We start from the raw sequence: 18,075 nt of genomic DNA, 5'->3' as shown, positions 1-18,075 counted from the left end.
TCTTTTCTGTCACCCTTCTTTTTTCTCCGGTGACCCCACCGCTATTCACAAGCACGCCTCTCTTGCAGGGGAGGTCAAGCGTCTAATAGTTCAATCACAGCGGTGTCACAGTGCCACCATCCCCCCTCCAGTCACCATGGAGAGCCCACAGGGGGGTTCATCATTCTACCATATACCACCTTAAGGGGCTTCATTACTTCAGTTTATAGCACCTTAAATGGTTAAACAAACACTCAGCAGCACAAGGGTCAATTGACTCCTCGTACTGCTGGAGACAGGAGAAAGTCTCGAGTACGTATTTTCTCCTCTGTGCTGCTTCTAACCTGCTGCTGGAAACTTTCCGTATCCCTATAACATGTCAGGTATCTGTCAGAAAGCGGGCTAATGAAGACAGAGCAGACACAGGTAAACACATGCAACTTTGAAAAGTTCAATCCCGCAACGCTTGTCTAACTCTGACCATCCGCCCAGCAGACCCTCTCCTCATTTTTCATTCCTCTTTTATTTCCCTCTCTTTTCCCATGGTTGCCACATCCAGTCCTCCACCAGTTTTGCAGGTCTATTCAGCCCAATACAAAAGCAGCAGGCCGGTCCTCTGTGGACCGGAGGAAAAGCATGCCTCTCAAAAAAAAAAAAAAAAAATGAAAAAAGAACTATCCCACTCTCTCTCTCTCTCTCTCTCTCTCTCTCTCTCTATGGTGATTGAATTTCTTAACATCTTTTCAAAAAGCGCTTAAATGCCTGGAGGCGAGAGGAAGAAACAAGCTAATGGTGGATGGGGAGCACTGAACAAATTTCAGAGCCCTTTCCTGCTCGCGTTTGAGGTTGAAAGCGAGCTCCTGCCTTTCAAGTTTCAAAGTCCTCCTTCCTCCCGCAGTGTCACTGAAGGATTTGAAAAGAAGGTAATTGTGCTCACTGCCGTCCTGATCAGAGCACACGCCCCAGCTCTAGTATTTCAGGAGCTTTCTCTGCCACTATTATGGTACCTGGTGCTCCATTCCTGCATTCTTCCTCCCTTCTCCTCGCTCCTCTTAACCCTCGACAAATGCACTCCCTCTTGCTCTCCCTCGCTTGCTTTCTATCCTTCTTTCACCCCCAGCAAGCCACTCATTAAATCCTAAAGCCCAGGTTTCTCCCTTTTTTCCCCCCCTTGTCTGGGGTCTCTCTATTGTGAAAACTGGTACGAATACCTTCAGAGAAAAAAAACCCTATGCATGGCCTTTAATATGGCAGCATAAAAGAGAGCGTGGACGCAATGACAAAATGAAACTTTAAAAAGAGATAATGAGATATGGAGTGGGGCCAATTCCTCTGAGAGTTGGGCTCCGGGACAAGCAGGGGCTTAAGTTAAGGGTGCCCGGCCAATTCAAAGAAATGAAAAGTGAAACAAAAAACCCCCTCGGCTTGTTGTTTTTTGAAGGTATTTTTCGAGAGGCAGAGGTTAAGAACAAGGATTGCTGTTCCTCCACATGCCAATCTGTCCTTGACTCGCAGGCGTCTGCTTTGCCCTCGAGCCTGAACTCCGTCAGAGGCTCTAAAGCCGGGACATGTATGTTTCACGGCTTGCACAAAGGGGCCACTGCACATCACAACACCACCCTTACTGCCTTTCCTAAAAGCCTAAACATCAGAGGAGGTGTTGTTGTACCTCTGAGCCAGAGCCAGACATATGCTGTGTTCCACCTCCGAAACTTCTCAAAGCACTGTTTGTCAGTGGCACAAACAGGTTTTGGCTGGGGAGCACATGGAGAGCGAACAAGAGGGGAGAGAGAAGTGGAGGATATACAGTGCACAAATCACAAAACATTTCTTCAAAGCTTCCTCTCCTCCTGTGCAATAATCTCTTGCTCCTTTTTTTTCTTTCTCTTGCAAATCAACTCCCGGGAAAGACTCAAGACTCCCCAATTAACAATGAGAGGGGGGAAGAAAAATTCCAGCAGCTGGCTAGAGTTTAATAAGAGCACCTCTCCAAGCGGCTTAGGCTTAGGTACCTGATTCACCGGCCCTGGCACTGGCGCTATAGACAGAGGGAATCATTCACGATTAGCACAGGGCTGAAAGACGAGGGAGAGAGAGGGAGAGAGAGTGCTCAAACTCCACCAAACCCAACACAACAAGAGCACGGGGGATTACTGCAATTGTGTGAGGTATTTTTCTGATCAACTTCTTGGCTTGACGGGCGCGGCGCCACGAGGAGCCTGGGTGCCTTCCACACAACAGGGTTCAGCGCAGCATTATGTGAAGGTTACCACGTCCTAATGCCTGTATCTGTCGAAAAAACAGGGCTGCCATCGGAGAGACTCCTTGACGAACAAATCTTCTAAATGTCAGAAGGCAGAATCAGGTCACTACCCTCGTTTCTGGGGGCAGTCAAAATATTAGTCGGGGCTCTGGAGAACTTCAGCAAACATAAAGTTCACTCCCTTCAACTCTGCGCTCATGTTTGATTCGGTCTCTCTGGAGTGAATCCGCGGTGGTACATTATTCAACCCATCAGCCTGTGACTGATGTTTGGACGAATTGCAGAGAGAGGCATGGGCAGGTCAGGATGCTCCCTCTCCTGGTTAGCAGTCGATTGTCAGCCGCTGATTTCCCACACAGCGCCTGCAAACGCCCTCTTCAATATTCATCTAGGCAAATTCGACGACTCCCACATCTCAATTTGGCTCTCGGCAGCCCATCCCCCCCCCCATCCCCTCCCGCTCCACAGCCCACAGTCCCAGCCTGTTCTCTCCGCCGCCAGGGGTCTGCTGGGACGCACCCAGAGCTCAGCATCTCTCAGTCCCAGCCTCCAGGCCTCGGGGCTGGGGAGGGGCAAATCAAAGCCTGCTTTGGCGCCCTCCATCTTCCCTACGCTCACCTCAAATCAGCCTCACAGCGGGGTCGTGTCGTGCCAAGCCTCCGCCTGCCCCTAGCTACCCCTTATCCACCCATTAGGGGCACCGGCCCACCATAGAGCAGCCGAAACCCCACTACCGTTTCATCAGGGCCACATTGTGAGGGAGCAATGAGCATGGCAGCAAGAGGGCTGAAAGCACTGACTCTGAAATGCACGCTGATGCGTTTTTTTTGACCATGGATAGTTACGGCTTTTAAGGTTTTTCACTCAAAGGGCACCTTGGCCTGCATTCTTTGAGGAATCAAACACCAAGAGATGCATTTGATCAAGGCTTCAAAGCAAAAAAATGCCATTGAGTGGTCTGATTGGCTTATAGACGGTATTAGCATTGCCTCAGCCGGCTACGATCAGCCACAACCTGTTAGTTATTTATACTGTCCCCTGTAACAATACAAAATGATTGTGCGCGAGGGCAGGCCAGGGCAGAATCATGTCCATTTTGGATAGTGGGTCTTTTAGGGTGAATCTGGGCACAATGCCCACCAGACCAGAGTGGGCCAGCTTTCCACTGGGCCTCAGCATTGGAATCCCACTTCTGACACCAGAGTGATCCGGACCAAGTCTGTGGCACTCAGATTAGGAGCGGCTCGCCAAGAGAAATGGATATCCGGCCAAAGCAAAGAAACACAGAGCCAACAGTTTGGATGAAATAGAAAAAATAATACAGTAATTTCAAGCACATCAAATTCGATCCAAATTGCCACTGTGGACGTCTCCCACCTTACAGAATTGATACCGATAAAGTTCTTTCACTTCGCTTTTGACATTTGTTCCCTAAACACTCTTAAGTAAACACAGTACAATATGAAAAGGAAAAAAAAGCACATTCACACATTCTGGTACATGTGTTCGAGTGTGAAGTGCATTGATGCATAGAGGCCCCCATTAAGATAGTTAGCCAGCACTTACAAGGAGCTGGATAATTAGACACTTCAAAGGCACCTGCCCGCCATCCCAGAGGGATCAGGAATCGCCGTGCCCCGCCCCATTTAAAAGCATGTTAACTCCTATCTGAGGCTAGCAGGCTAATTTAACTCTTGACATTTGATATCTAAGGAATGAGAGGGATCAGCCATTTAGCTGGAACAGGATTACCCCCCTGCACACCCCCAACAGCCCTCCTCCTCCTCCTCTTCCTCTCCCTCCCCTTCAACCCCAAAACCCCCTCTCCCAGTCAGGCCGGATTCATTAATTTTCCTGCTGCTAAGCACTTTATCAATGACTGGTGAGCGTCTAAGTCCAGAGTGGACTCTCTCTCTCTCTCTCTCCGTCTCCCTCCCTCTCTTCTGCGGTGATTAGGCCTGTGGATGTTTCGGATCTGTCCGTCTAATTCACTGACCTGCTCTGTTGCCGCTGATCTACTCTCACACCTGCTAGAGTATGCAGCTCAGTAAACAGAGGTGGCTCTAGACTAACAATCCACACTAACTCACTTTGGAAACCATGTGTAAATCAGATTACCAATTCCAGGTCATTTCGTGAAAGTCTCTGTGCAAATGTCGTCCAACCCTGACATCACCCACTGGTTTGTGGACTACTGTTTTGTAGCCAAGTCTTGGTGTTATGGAGCCAGAAGTGAGCACATCTGGACAAGAGGCTGGAGCTGGACAGGATGTCCTGATCTGTCTGTCTAACTGAGAACACAGTGGTAGTGACTTGTCAATCACAAGGTTGCCACAATCCCAAAGCATACCTCCATTTTACCTGTTTTACCCTTGCTGTCTATGATCACCCGCTAAACTCAGTTTCTTTTTTATTACCTTGGATGTTTCCAAGTTTTCACTGCAAAAGTGTTTTTTCCACTGTCAAAACCACAAACTATAATGTCCAAGATAAAATTATCTAAAGAAAATCTCCTTTTAACTGGCAAATGTACTACTCATTGTACTGTAACCTGGGTAACTGTCAACACAGGCCCTTTAAGATCAAGATTAAAGAAATAGTTAATCTTCCTGCTTACTGCTATATAGAGGGATCTCTATCAAATTGATACTGTTTCATAACCAGGTAAAAACTCCTTGTTGTAGGTTTAAATGTCTCTGACTAGGCTGAGCAAACCATTTTCCCATCCGCATTGAAACACATGCTATTTTCATTGCACCCAAACAAGAGAAAAACTTTGAGATTTACTAAGCTTGGTATGTGTGTTACTAGAAAACTGTATATTTGCTCTTAATGATGTAATTCGTTGTGAATCTACATTTATTTCCAACAGCGCCCAAGCCAAAAAAATATCAAAATATGTACAGTATAATATAACCTGTGGCTTATAACAGGTACTGAGGTGCTGGGAGTTAATTCACACCCATAACTTTGCATCAGTCATAGTCTAACGCTTTCTGCTCAATGTCTACATTATAGGTTGAATCAGGGGCTATACATGAGTGTGACGGATCTGGGTTAAATGAACAGCATGCCTCGGGGGCCTTTGATAGTGCAGCTGGTAATGCTTAAAGTTCCCAACCTGTCACATTTGGACACAAGGCCCCCCTTTTTTTTTTTTTTTTTTTACCAGACAGCATGACAATCAGAATTCCAAACTACAAGCCAAATGCCATAAAAATAACACAACTCGACCGGCTCCCTTCACTGCGCTCCCACAATGAGCTGCTGTTTCGGCACATCCATTAAGCCACCTGGTGTTAAAAATAACTCAGATGTTAATTTAATCAACTGTTTTTTTATTTATTTTTTTGCCTTTTACAGCTTGACACATTAATTATCTAAAATAACATTGGTTAATTTTCCACAATTTTTCTTTTCCAGCAAGACCTCAAAGGTGCCAAACAACCACACAAAGAAGCCTTTATACACCTATCAATCATCATTTGCCTCCCAACATCCCCACTGCTGACTGTTGGGCCACGTTTTGCTACAAAATCCCAGACCTGCCCCTCACCCTGCCCCCGAGCGTGTGATATGAATGGGAGTGCCCGCTTAATAAACAGGGTGTAATTCACCCCTCTCCCCCCTCAAAATACAGGTGAGACCTGGACCCCTTCATTACAGCGTCTGCAGCAGACAGGGAAAGCTCTGCAGATTAGAGGATCTGCTATGTTGGCCAAACAGACTTAACTACAGTCTGCAGGGAAGGGGCTGGAGGTTGTAGGTGAGCAGGAGAAAGGAAAAAGACTTTCTATATGATTAGATAAGTGACGCAATGCAGGGTGAAAGTTGCAGGTTTGGTAATATGACAGGCGAGGCTGGAGTATGTCACAACGTCACTGAATCCCAACATGCTAACTAAGAGTTCACTGTAGCGGCGTCCAGATGAGCTCTGTCCAGAGGTACAAATCAAATAAATGAACTTTCAACGTGAATAGATAACTGGCAGTCAATTTCTTTGACAAGTTGAGATTCTTTGATTAAAAAGTTAATGGTACAGGACTATACACAACTTCGAAGGGCAGGAACGACCTCGTATCGCCAAAGAAACAGCCGTAAGATCCCTCTGTGTAAGGAGCTCTTTATGACCCATATTCACATTTACTGTTGCGACCTCTAGTGGACGTAGTTATTGCGACTGAAGCAAAGGAGGAACTCGGGTGACGAGTGAAGAGCAAGAAAATCTAGAGACGGATGAGGATGTGTGGGTCAAACACCATCCAGAAGACCACTTGACACCAAAAGTCAATGTTGACTTACGTAACGTACTAATAAAATCTGGCACACTGATCTCACTTGAAAATTACTTTGTCACATGAGTAACGATGCTGCACCACAATGTTCCTACAGTAGCCCAGAACGGACAAACCAAACACAGCCCCAAGAGAGGGCCTGTTGCTTTTGCCTTTTTTAGCTGGCACCATAGAAGAGGTTGAGACGAGGGGTGTTCGGTTGGTTACAGTCCTACATCCTGGGCCCTTTAAAATTCAGTTTCCAGCACTGCTAACGTAGAAAGCAAAAGGTTACACTTTATAGACCCATGTTGATACATGGAAGTTGTAACATAAATAGCCTATAAAATGATATTTTTTTTAGAAAGAATCTCATATTTCTATGTTGAGGCGCTTTGGGGGTAGTAATGTTGATCTTTTCTTTAATATTCCATACGTACGGCACATTAGTTTGTCTCCTGCTTCAACACTCTGTCCATTTCCCTCACTTCTCTCACTCCCTGCGTCTCCTCACTTCTCCTCTCAGTAATGAGCTCTCCTCATGTATGACCTCTCCTGTCACTCCCGCCAGTCGAATCCTCCTCTCCCGCTCCGCTCTCGCCTCCTTCTCTAATCTCTGCATTACTTTGCGATTAATCCCACATTCCACGCGGACACCGGCCACTGTGGCTCGGATGACACGCCGCCCTTCGTAATCTCAGCGTTCGTTTTCGGAATGGATCAGGGGTGGAAGGAGCGGCAGGCTGTTAACTTAATGCCTCACCTGTAGCATGTAGCATTACCTCGCTACATCCCACCTCCTGCATCTCATTCACACTCTCTTCACCGCTAATCTCTTGTTACTCGCTCCTGATTTCCTGATCTTATCTGCCTCTCTCTCTCTCGATCTCTCTCTCTCTCCCAGTTCCCATGTATTTCCCAAAATCTCCACAAGCCTCCCCTCCGTCCCTCCCTCCAGAGCCGCGGTGGGACTGTTGGACTCACGCAGCCCCATGCTGAGCTGCTCCAGAGCCAAGCCAGAACAAAGAGCCCATTGAGCCGAGCGGAGACATAATGTGGGCCGCCTCTGACAGCACCGAAGATGAAGTCATGAGGTCGCCAAACAGTTAATAATGACGGCCCATCCTCCAGCTGCACCGTGTGTGTGTGTGTGTGTGTGTGTGTGTGTGTGTGCATGTACAGCTCGGTGCCGCCGAGGAAAGTGAGAGAAAAATGAGAGATTATGTGTCTGCGTGCATGAGTATCAGCAGTATGCGATGCATGTGTACATATCTCAGAGCATGTGGACGGATAAAAAGCTTTTAAGAGCGTAATGAGATACTCCATGACACTCAAAAATGCGCTCAATCACTTTGTAAATACCACGGAGGGAAAACAAAAACCTTCAGAGAGTTGCACTTTTAGTTTTGGCTTCGCTCCAGCTGCGTTGGAGAACCACCCACCCCAACCCCAAACCCCACCGCCGCCGCCGCCGCTTCCCCCCTTTTTCCTTATTGGAGTCTGTCTGCCGCAAAGTCTGACATGAGACACGTCTCCGTGGGACTGGAGCTGTCGCTGCGAGGCCCACACTCCGAACATCATTAGGCTCGCAGCTCCAGGTGAGATCAGGCAGGGTAGGGGGGAGACGGGGAAGAGCGGTGCATGAGGGCTTGTGTCTCTGAAAAGCATGCATGCGGTTCAAGTGTTAATCTCAGCGCCTCTGAATGGGCACGTCCTATTAAAATGCCTTTACGTGACCACTTGCTTGTCGAGAGGCCTCCGGGCTGGCTCGGGACAGAGAGGAGGAGAAGGAGGAGGAGGAGGGGGGAGGAGAGGACGGTGAAAGACAGCTATGCAATTGATTAACATTCGCAGGACTTGCTCAAGTTCAAATTGCACGGCCCCTGTGCTGTAAGCTACAGACATTTGTTTCCCCGCAAGTCGAAAAAATGCTTCTTTCAAACCCTGTCTCAGCTACACATCTGAGTTCAATTCTCCGCATGCCCTCGCTCTGAAAATCAATTCCTCCTCGTCTCCTCTGCTCTTTTCCTCCAGCTCTCGCGAACAGACCAGGGCGAGGGGATTACGCTGTCCCTCCCCAGATCCAAGCAAGACAACAAATGGTTCTTATCAACTGACACCCCCCTGCCATCCAGGAGGAAGAGGCAGAAAAACTGGCCGAGCCGCCCCGGCACGGATGTGTTTTTCTGGGCTCTGTCTGCCAATCGCGGCAATTCTTTTCACACTTGAAGCCTGAGCTATTTACGAGAGCCCTGGGAGAATGTGTACGCAGCACCGGAGGGTGGGAAGAAAGGAGGCGAGAGAGCTGCTGCTTCTCAACCTCTGCTTCTAATCAATCACCAGAAATCACTGCCATGGTTTATGGCCTTTGATCCTGGCTCCTCTTTCGCACTGCGAGGGAGAGAGTCAGGGTGGGGAAATGGGAGAGGGGAGCAGGGGAGAAGGGTGAGAGTCAAGGCCCAGAGGGTGCGGAGGTCAGGGGAGAGAGATTAGGGGGTAGAGGGCCTTTTGCTCTCTCAGAGCATGTCTTGATTTAATCCAGTGAGTTTTGAGCAGTGAAACACACAGGACGCTCGCAGACAAAAAATAAGTTTCAGGCCCCTGAGCAATAAATCTGCTACATTCAGACATGCTGTCTCTTTACAACTATGATGAGGAAAATGTTTGTAAAACCGTCTGCTTTTATTTACCTCGATGATTAAAGATGAAGCATTGATTTATTATTTAGAACAGTTTCCACTAACTCAACATGCCAAGGATATAAAAGACATAAAACGAGTTTTATAAACTGCTGTAAAGTACGATTGGCACACGCTGTGAGTCCTTATTGTTGCATTTAGATTTTCTTTTAATTTGCCCATAAAATAGCATTATTGGTGTGTCTTTTTTTGCCTTTTAGTACACAGAGGACAAATAATTCACACGCTCCAGTATAGATTATTTTTTAAATTCCTCACCACTCATTTGTCAAGCAAGAAATTAAATAATTAAAAACCAGGAAATGCATTAAAGATCCCCTTCACACATGTATTATGCCACAATTAAACATTGTCTTATGTGTGTCCGACACTGTCCGCATAAAAAAAGTATAGTTTCACCATTAAAATCCTAAAAAATGCACCTTCTCCCTTATTCCAAAATACATGTGCAAAACATTTTCATCAGGTGAACTTGTCCATTCTCACTGTGTGTGTGTGTGTGTGTGTGAACTGGAGGCTTCAAAGTTTACACATCACACTTGTGCATACTGAATATTGGACAAGGACTGGTGATTAAACTATTTGTGATGTCACAAATCAAGCCTCTTACAATCAGATTTACAAGAGCACAGAAGAAAATGTTCACGTTCAGCAGATGAACGTTAAAAAACAGCCTTCTGGTCTCAAACTCTGCATATAATGTATTATTTATTAATGTTTAAAGATCAGCTCACTCTTCTTCTGCCAAATAAACTCCACTGCTGGTGGCAAGGCCACTAGTTGGGACTTCATCCTGAGTCCCATTCAACAAGAATCTCAGTCTGGTAAGGAGGTGTGAGCGAGCGAACAAAACAGACAGGACGCGCACGAGAACACACCACAATAAATCCCTCTGGCAGGGTCAGGACACTCCGGCTTTGTTCCTCCTGGCAGGAGGGAGGCCACTGATGCCTAGCGACAAATGGACAGAGTGTTAGAATAATCAACTACTGTTTCCCCACTTTACGGGTTTATGAGTTTACGGGGGCACCTCCTTCTCCGAGAGGAGCGACATCCGGCTGGGCTGCAGTGCCGCTGTGGCGCAGCACCGCCGGGCGACGTGTCGATGCACCCAGCGATCCTCTCACACAGGGCAGGCTGATTTGTCTTTGTGAGGCTGCTCGTCAGTTCAGAGACTTGCCTCTGACCCGGCCGACCTCTGACTCCCAGGCCATTCTGGTTCTCAGCGTGTCAGTGAAAATGATCTCGGGTCCCTCCGAGGAGCCATTGTGATGGTCAGCAGGAATTATCCAAACATATTAGGGTTAAAAAAAATCTGTGACTGAGATGTCAGTTGGAGACGCTCACGATAAAACGGAAGTGAAATGCAACCACGACCGCCAAACATGGGTCTCACTGCCAGGATCTGGAAATACATCGTTATCACTTAAAAGAGGTCGAGGCGAGGATCACAATCATGAAGTTTCAGCCTGGACAGTTGCTATATGCTTCAAAGCTTCATGATACAGGGCGCCTCTGGTGCATTAATACAAGGAGTGAGTAAAGTCTGAGTCAGACGATGGTTGGGGGGAGACTGGACACCTGAGCCTAAACCTAACCGTGTAGTTTCTGTGCCTAAACCCAACCATGCAGGTTTAAAACCTAAACCTAACCAAACCGCTACTGCTAAATATCATATGTCCAACTATGTGAACTGTTTGTTAGCAAGCTATTTTGATTGGTAACTTGACCACGGAGCCCTGGAGCCCTTCAGGTGCATCGCTGTTGGCAGAGGGTTAGGTCGAGCGTCATAGTTTGGAGGTTAAGGCCACTGACCCAGCCAGTGAGAACACGTTGTCCCAGATCACAGAAACTGCTTCAGTGAGTCTGAAGTTACGATGACTGACGGAAACAATGGAAAAAGTACAAGATCAAAGCTATAAGGATTGTCCTTCGAGGGCTAATTCTGAGGTTTTTCGTCGAGGTTGCCGCGTAATATATATTTCTTCTACACCCACAATGGCAAACAGGGATGATCACTGACCAAAAAAAAAAAGAAAAAGCAAATGCAATTCCACTACAGCCAAATTCTGGCGGCACCTCCACAGTGTGCAAAAAGTCTCAAGGCTGTGGCTTCTTCCAGCAGTGGAGGAGTGGCGGAGCTCCAGCAAGTGGACCCGGGGCACACAGATGTGTGCCAGACAAGAGGGGCCAGGCGGGGCTGGACTTGGGCTGGGCAGCTGAAGTTCCCCTCCGCCCTGAGTAGCAGAGAGGCTAAGCTAATCCTGCGCCTCAGGCCCCTGTGAGGTGGCTCTGCCAAAGCCTGTCCCCCTGCTGCTGCAGGAAATTGCCTTCAGTGCAGAAGTCCATGAAATGCCTGGTGAAAGCGAAGCACATCCACTGTGTGTGCACATGGGGCCAGTGTGACTTTACAAACCCCAAATCTACAGGTAGATTTTTTATTTTTGATCCTTAAAACCTCCTGAAATACTGTTGCAAAAACAGCCATATTGCGGATATTAAGTGTTTTTCTTCTTCATATGTAAGTTTCTATGTATTCTATGTATAATTGATGTACCATACAGAGGTCTTTTGACACTAAAAGCCAGTTTTCCTGTGCGGGGTTGTGTGTCAGGCTCTATAACGCCTCCTCCATTGTGCTTTTTGACCCGTGGGCCAGCCAGAGCTCCCATGAGGTCCCTTATCCCTCCATCAGTCCTCTCTCATTAGCCCCCACAGGCAGAGCCAAGAGTAGGGTAACACAGAGGGGCCCCCTGCTTCCTCCTCTGGTCCCCGTGAAATACATACAGCGCAAATACAAATGACAGCGATCACCTTTTAGCGGGGTGGACCCACAAACAAAGTACGCCGGTCTTGCGTTTCTTGATGCTGAACCACTTTGTCAGCATTTACTGTCGGGCAGTGTGTCTGGGTGTTCTTGTTAATTTCATATATTTATAAATCTTTCTTTCCTTCAGATTAGATCACCAAAGTGGTTCATCTATTCAGATGGTGGGGGGGGAGGAATAAAACTGGGATTAAAAAAAAACAAAGTGCAAAGCAGAGGTGGCAGCAAAGAGGAGGGAGGAGGAGGAGGAGGAGGAGGGAGGAGGAGATGGGGCAGGACACAGTGGAGAAACAGTTGATTATGAGTCCCATCAAGTGATCAATGATTTCATTAATAAGACGGATCACGCGGCTGTCATAGCTGTGACACGGGCTGAGGGATGATCCGCTCCCAACGCTCCATTTCTCCCCCCCTCCTTCCCTTGCCTCCCTCCCTCCCTCCCTTCCTCTTTTCCTCCCTGCTCCCTCCCTGTCCTTCCAATATTGCCTCCCTCTGCCAACGACAAGGCAACGCCAAGGAGAAAAAAAAAAAGGGATGGAGCTGGGTGTTGACGGGGTTGGAAAGAGAAGGGGGGGGGGGGGGGGGCGGGTTAGTCATGAGGGAGGGGGAGGGAACGGAGGGGGCTGAGGAGGGAGGAAGAAAAGTGAAAATCCATTTTGAAACCCATTTTCAATTAGGGGTCCACAAGCTGTTATCACAGGTGTCCCAGAATGGGGGCCCGTAAGTGAAAATGTCTCCTATCCGTTTCTGAAATGAAACCTTATCTGGGAGGCACAAAGATGGCGGGGACAGCGTATCTGTAAATTACTTTCCATCCCCGCTGTTAACGGGAACTTTATTTCTGTCAGATGACATTCCCCTCTATTTACTGTTGATCATTTAAATGGCTGCCTAAAAAGAAGGTGGCCCTTCACTCTTCCTCTATCTCCCCCCCCCAACTCCCCCCTCCGCTCTCTGTATCACCCTTTCCTTCTCTTCCCATCAGGAGATTTCTTTTTTTTTTCAAGTGCTCTTTTTCTTCTTTTTTTTTTAAAACAGTTTAGCCTCTCTCTCTCTCTCTCTATCTTTTTGCTTAGGGATTTCTCCCGGTAACCTACACAGGAAAAGGACCTTCACATTCGCCGCCCTTTAAGGCTTAACTTGTATGCCTCCGAGACCCCCTTTGCTTCTGCCCCCTTTTTTAAGCATGACCATTAAAAGGTGTTCACTTTTCATAACCCCGCTTCACAGAGGCTCTGTCATGTTAAAACAGCATTTCCCTGACAAATTTTTCTAAACTGCGTCCGCTTCTTCTCCTCCTCCTCTTCCTCCCCACTTCTCATCCTATTACTTGCACAAACTCTTTTCCTCAAAACAGCAGCAGCCATATCATAAAAGTCCAACCAACCAGAAACTTTTTTTCTTCTCTCTCTCCTTCAAATAACCAATCCTTTAGCCCCCACCCATTTTTTTTTTTTTCCTCTCTCTTTTTTTTATTAGCAAATTATCCCATGACGACAGGATTTATTCAGGCAAGGACCGCGGACATCTTTTTTTTTTTCTCTTCTTTTTTTTTGGGCTCGGGACCCAACAAAAGAATCAGGGGACTTTGTGGTCCACCTGCCTGCCGAATGATGAGGGTGGGAGGAGAAAGCGCACTCCCTCCTCCCCCCCATCACCACCACCACCAAACCCCCCCCCAAGCTCCTGAACCCCTCCTAAAGAGCACCAATCACAGCATTGTTGTGGCACAGTCGGCTCTTTTGAGCTGTCAGTGCAGGAGGAGGGGGCACGGAGATGAATGGCACACAGGATGAAGCCACCATTTAGCCAACCATGTGGGAACGCTCTACAAGGACTCAATAATTACTCCAGGCCCTGCTCAACTTGGACAAAACTTACAGGACAGGGGACAAGAGGGGGGAAGACGGAGTGGATTTTTAGAGCCAAACAAGCTTCCAGACAAAAAAAAAGTAGGAGATTACAGAATAAAAAAGTTCTGCTTCCCCGGGAGCAGAGATCGCTTTGTGAGGCTAAACATCAACTGTGTGTTCTTGTTTCCCACTTTTCACAACTTATCGTAGCACGCTGTTGCAGGGCATACCACAGGGTTTCTGCTGCGCCGAGATCAGGGGGTCTGCTTACTCCTCTGCATGACGGGGGAGGGAAAAAAAAAAAAAAATTGCCGGGGCCTTTCCTAAGAAGAACCGGTGCACTGGGGTTCCACAGCTGCTCACAATTACCTTTTGTTTGGACGGAGGCGGTCGGGCAGGGGCTACGGGGGTTAAAGTTGAGGCGAGTGTAGGGTTACACCTGATAAGAGGTTATGAGTTCTGGGGGCGACTCGGGGAATGTGCCGTAATTATAACAACACAAAGAATGTGTAAGCTATCTTCTGATTCTGAGAGAGAGAGAGAAGGAGAGGGAGAGAGAGCGGGAGCGATCGGGATCTAAAAGGGACCTTTCTACTGCAGATAAGTATCATCCCTCCCCTTCGTCAAGTGAATTATGAGCCTACTGTATTTTTTAGGGTGTGCGACTTAAAGCTTCCGTGTCTTCTGACGTGGCTGAGCCGGCGTAAGGGGAAACGCGCCGCGATGACAGACCTTGTGCCGCTCAGAGCTGTAATTACCAGCGCATTGCAGAGAAAAATCCACAATCACGGAGAGCCAAATTGCATCCATGCTTTTTCCACAACAAACTTCTTTTCTTCACGTTGCCCCCCCCGCCTTAATCAATAAAACAGCACTGGCCATCTGGGAATGAGTAAGAGTGAGAGTGTTCCCAACATGCTTCAGGATGCATTACCTTACCCACTTCCTGTGATAACTCCCATATGGGGAGCAAGTCACAGCAACTTATTTACCCCTTTCCTGGAGTCTCCTGTTCACACGTGGGTTGATCATCAGCAGCCGAGACTCCAGCTACTACAGCCAAGCCTCCACACCCAAAAAAAAAAAAAAAAACCCCTCCAAATCCTCTCACTGTTAATGAGCACAGCTGCAGCTTAAACTGGAGTGATCTCAACTTTGGTTTTGTTATGACTTTAGCCTGATGCTCCGAGGATCCCCAGCCAACAAAAACGGCATCTAATATTCCTCACGCCAGCATCTGAATTGAGAATGAAAGGCTGAATGGCGACAGGCTTAGCGGACTGTAATCTCCACACCGCTTTTAATAGCATGTGTCGAAGACATTGCTATGTAAACATGCCAAAGCCCTGCTACCAGTGAGGGTTGGATGTGAACCACCAGAACAGGGGAAAAGTAAACACGAAGTAACCAAAGTGAGGATCTGTGAGCGTCTAAATCTTTAAATCATGTTTGTGGGAGTTGGTCGATTTCATCTTAAAGTAATGAGAACATAAGCACCAAAAACATTCCTTTGTCCACAGAAGGTCAGTGGCCCCAACGCTCAAATATGTTGAGTGATAACAGGTGACGTATGGTAACCGAACCTCCGTTTCACAGAGCTCGCAGAGGGCTGGAACACATCAGCACATGCAGTGTTTGTGACAAGCTACATTAACGTTAAAAATGGATGACTTGTCAACGTGTAAAGTGCATGTGTGGGAAACACTGCACTGTTTTGCAGCGATACCTCAAAAGTTAGCATGAAAACCAGCTAGTGCCAGGCCTGAGAATGTATCTTTTTACCTGTTGTCCAAAGCTCCTGTGCTAGCAATGTGAGCGCTCCTCTGGTTTATCCAAAAGTTAGTTGCTGTGTTTCCAGTAACAAATCAATGTTAATGTTGCTAACCAGCTACCCCGGGCCTGAAAACCTCTTTTATCCAGTGGTCCAATGCTCCTCTGCTAGCAGTGTGAACACCAACACTCTCCTGGTAGTCCAGCTAGCTGAACGGCTAACACAGCTTACAAGCTAACAGTAGCTACCATCGTGGACACAGAACAGAATACACAGAGCTCACAGAGGGCTGTAATACACCAGTACATTAATTATTTGAGACTGTAGGTAAATAGAGGATTTCGTAGAGATATCTTCTGAACTTAGCATGCTAACTCTGTTTTTCCCAGCAGTCCAAAGCTCCTGTGTTAGTGGTGTAAACACCAAAACTGCTGCTAGCTGGACGACAAACAGAGCTTGCAAGCTATCATTAGCTACAGTCGTGGATGTTATTACAGAATACAATTAGCTGTTACTCAGCTGATACAGGTTTGAATTCAACAGGTGGGTAATTCTAACATACAGAAGAAGAAGAAGCTGCTCCAAACTACGACCAGTTTTTTTTTTTTGTTTTAAATTTGAATTCAGTTGATTCTATTCAAAGAAATGCGGATAAATACTATTTTATTTATATTTTGAAAATTTTTATGTATTATTATTTTCTTTTCTTTTTGAAACTGCCTCAAGGGAAAAACACCTCGGCTCCGTTGTGATTTGTTACCTGCGTCTGTCTCCTGGTTGCATCATATCCAACTCCATGTTCAAGTTACTAATCGACCCAACTTTCCAAAACTGGTTGTGAACTCCAGAATTCATATCTACGTTAACCAAGGTGAGCACTAAAGTGTCGGCGCGTACCGTTTGAGGTGGTGCTGGAGGCCACCGCCTTCTCGCTGATGTCATTGCGTGCTGACGAGCCCTTGGTAGCCACGATGGTCTCCACCCTCTTCTTCTTCTCAGCTGCTGAACTGGCCTGGGACTGGGTTTCCATGGCGATCGCTCATTCCTCAACACCTCATGGAGACGGGAGAACTGTGGGAGAAGAAGAAAGTGGAGGGTTTTAAAGGACGGAGCGAATGGAAAGAGATGAAGCACGTGAGACAAGATGAATCAGCTCATGAGATCATTGTGTGAACTGTTCAGCAATGAAGTATTTGCTTTATTGACTGATGTTTTTATGTATTAAAAAAAGTTTAGGCACATTCGCTGGTTTATTTTTTCACTCTTCTGACATATTATCCTGATGTTGTCCTGGATGTTATCGCGACAACAGACACATCTCAGCAAAATATGGATTAAAGGCAAAAAAATCTTTAAAAATACAGAAAAATGCTGTTTTAAAAACTATAGACAAAACTGTTTCCCACTATGTTATACTTGCACTTGACTACATTTTTTACTTTTTTTGCACTTATTTGATTTCTTTAGTTTGTATTGCTTCATCAGAGTGAAAGTAGCATATTTTGAAGTTTATTATAATACATTTGATCAAAAAACACAGATTCTGATTCCAATAATCAGAAAAATGCTGAATATTGGACCCAATAATCAACTAGGAGGGTAACTGGTTGCCCTATAGTGTAAAATGTAAAAAATATGTCACGGAAAATTGTTTTGGAAACTTAAATCCATTTAATATCAGACAGTTTTTACTCTTTTACTCAAATGCTCTTCATTCAAAGTAATATGTTAACACATCTACTTTCACTCAAGTATGAATTTTGTATACTTTTTGCAACACACCTCATAATTGATACCTAAATATCAAAAAAATTCAGGTATTGAAATCAGACCGGAGCTGAAAATAAGTGGATCTTGCGCCTCTAATTTTAACAATAGAGTGCCTGGAGGAAAAGACTTCCACAGTGAGAACCTTGGGAGGAAAAACTTCAGATCCAATCCTCCCTTTTCATGATGCCCAGAGCAGACCACGGGTCAATCCACCAGCTCACCCTGATTTATTTTAACTAAAACCTGCTGGGCTCTGATCTGCTTGTCAGGGGAGGGCAGCTCTGCTCTGCTTCTCCACTTACTGTGGTTAAATATCCCCAAACCAAAAATTTCCCTTCCCCTTATTTTCAACTATGTCACACTAAACTTCTGACTTCTTGTCAAGTGAAAAAAGCAAAAAAAAAAAAAAAAAAAACCCACAACAACTCTATGAACATAGCGAGGCAGGACATCCTGCCTGGGTTTTTATATCTCAGAATAGACGTACAGGCAGCTTGTGGATATACTGATAATCTCACTCGAGCAGTCTTTCCACAGAGAAAGCAGAAACCTTAAGGGGATACCACAGAGAGAGAGAGAAACGTTCACAGTCCTAAAAAAACAAGGGTTGTTTGAAGGCCCTTTTGGGAATATCATGGT

The 18,075-nt window shown here is 46.4% G+C and overlaps 1 protein-coding gene across 1 annotated transcript in view; it reads right to left on the bottom strand.

Annotated features, from left to right (window-relative positions):
- gli3 (GLI family zinc finger 3) overlaps nt 1–18,075 on the bottom strand; it is a 102,801-nt gene that overhangs the window by 67,153 nt on the left and 17,573 nt on the right. Inside the window, exon 2 of the mRNA XM_037079634.1 lies at nt 16,564–16,737. Coding sequence (XP_036935529.1) covers nt 16,564–16,696 — 133 coding nt within the window. The 5' untranslated portion in view covers nt 16,697–16,737. The remainder of the gene's footprint in view (nt 1–16,563; nt 16,738–18,075) is intronic.

Source organism: Acanthopagrus latus, chromosome 19 (assembly GCF_904848185.1).
Source record: "Acanthopagrus latus isolate v.2019 chromosome 19, fAcaLat1.1, whole genome shotgun sequence".
NCBI lineage: Eukaryota > Metazoa > Chordata > Actinopteri > Spariformes > Sparidae > Acanthopagrus > Acanthopagrus latus.
This window is presented reverse-complemented; position numbering and strand designations above follow the sequence as displayed.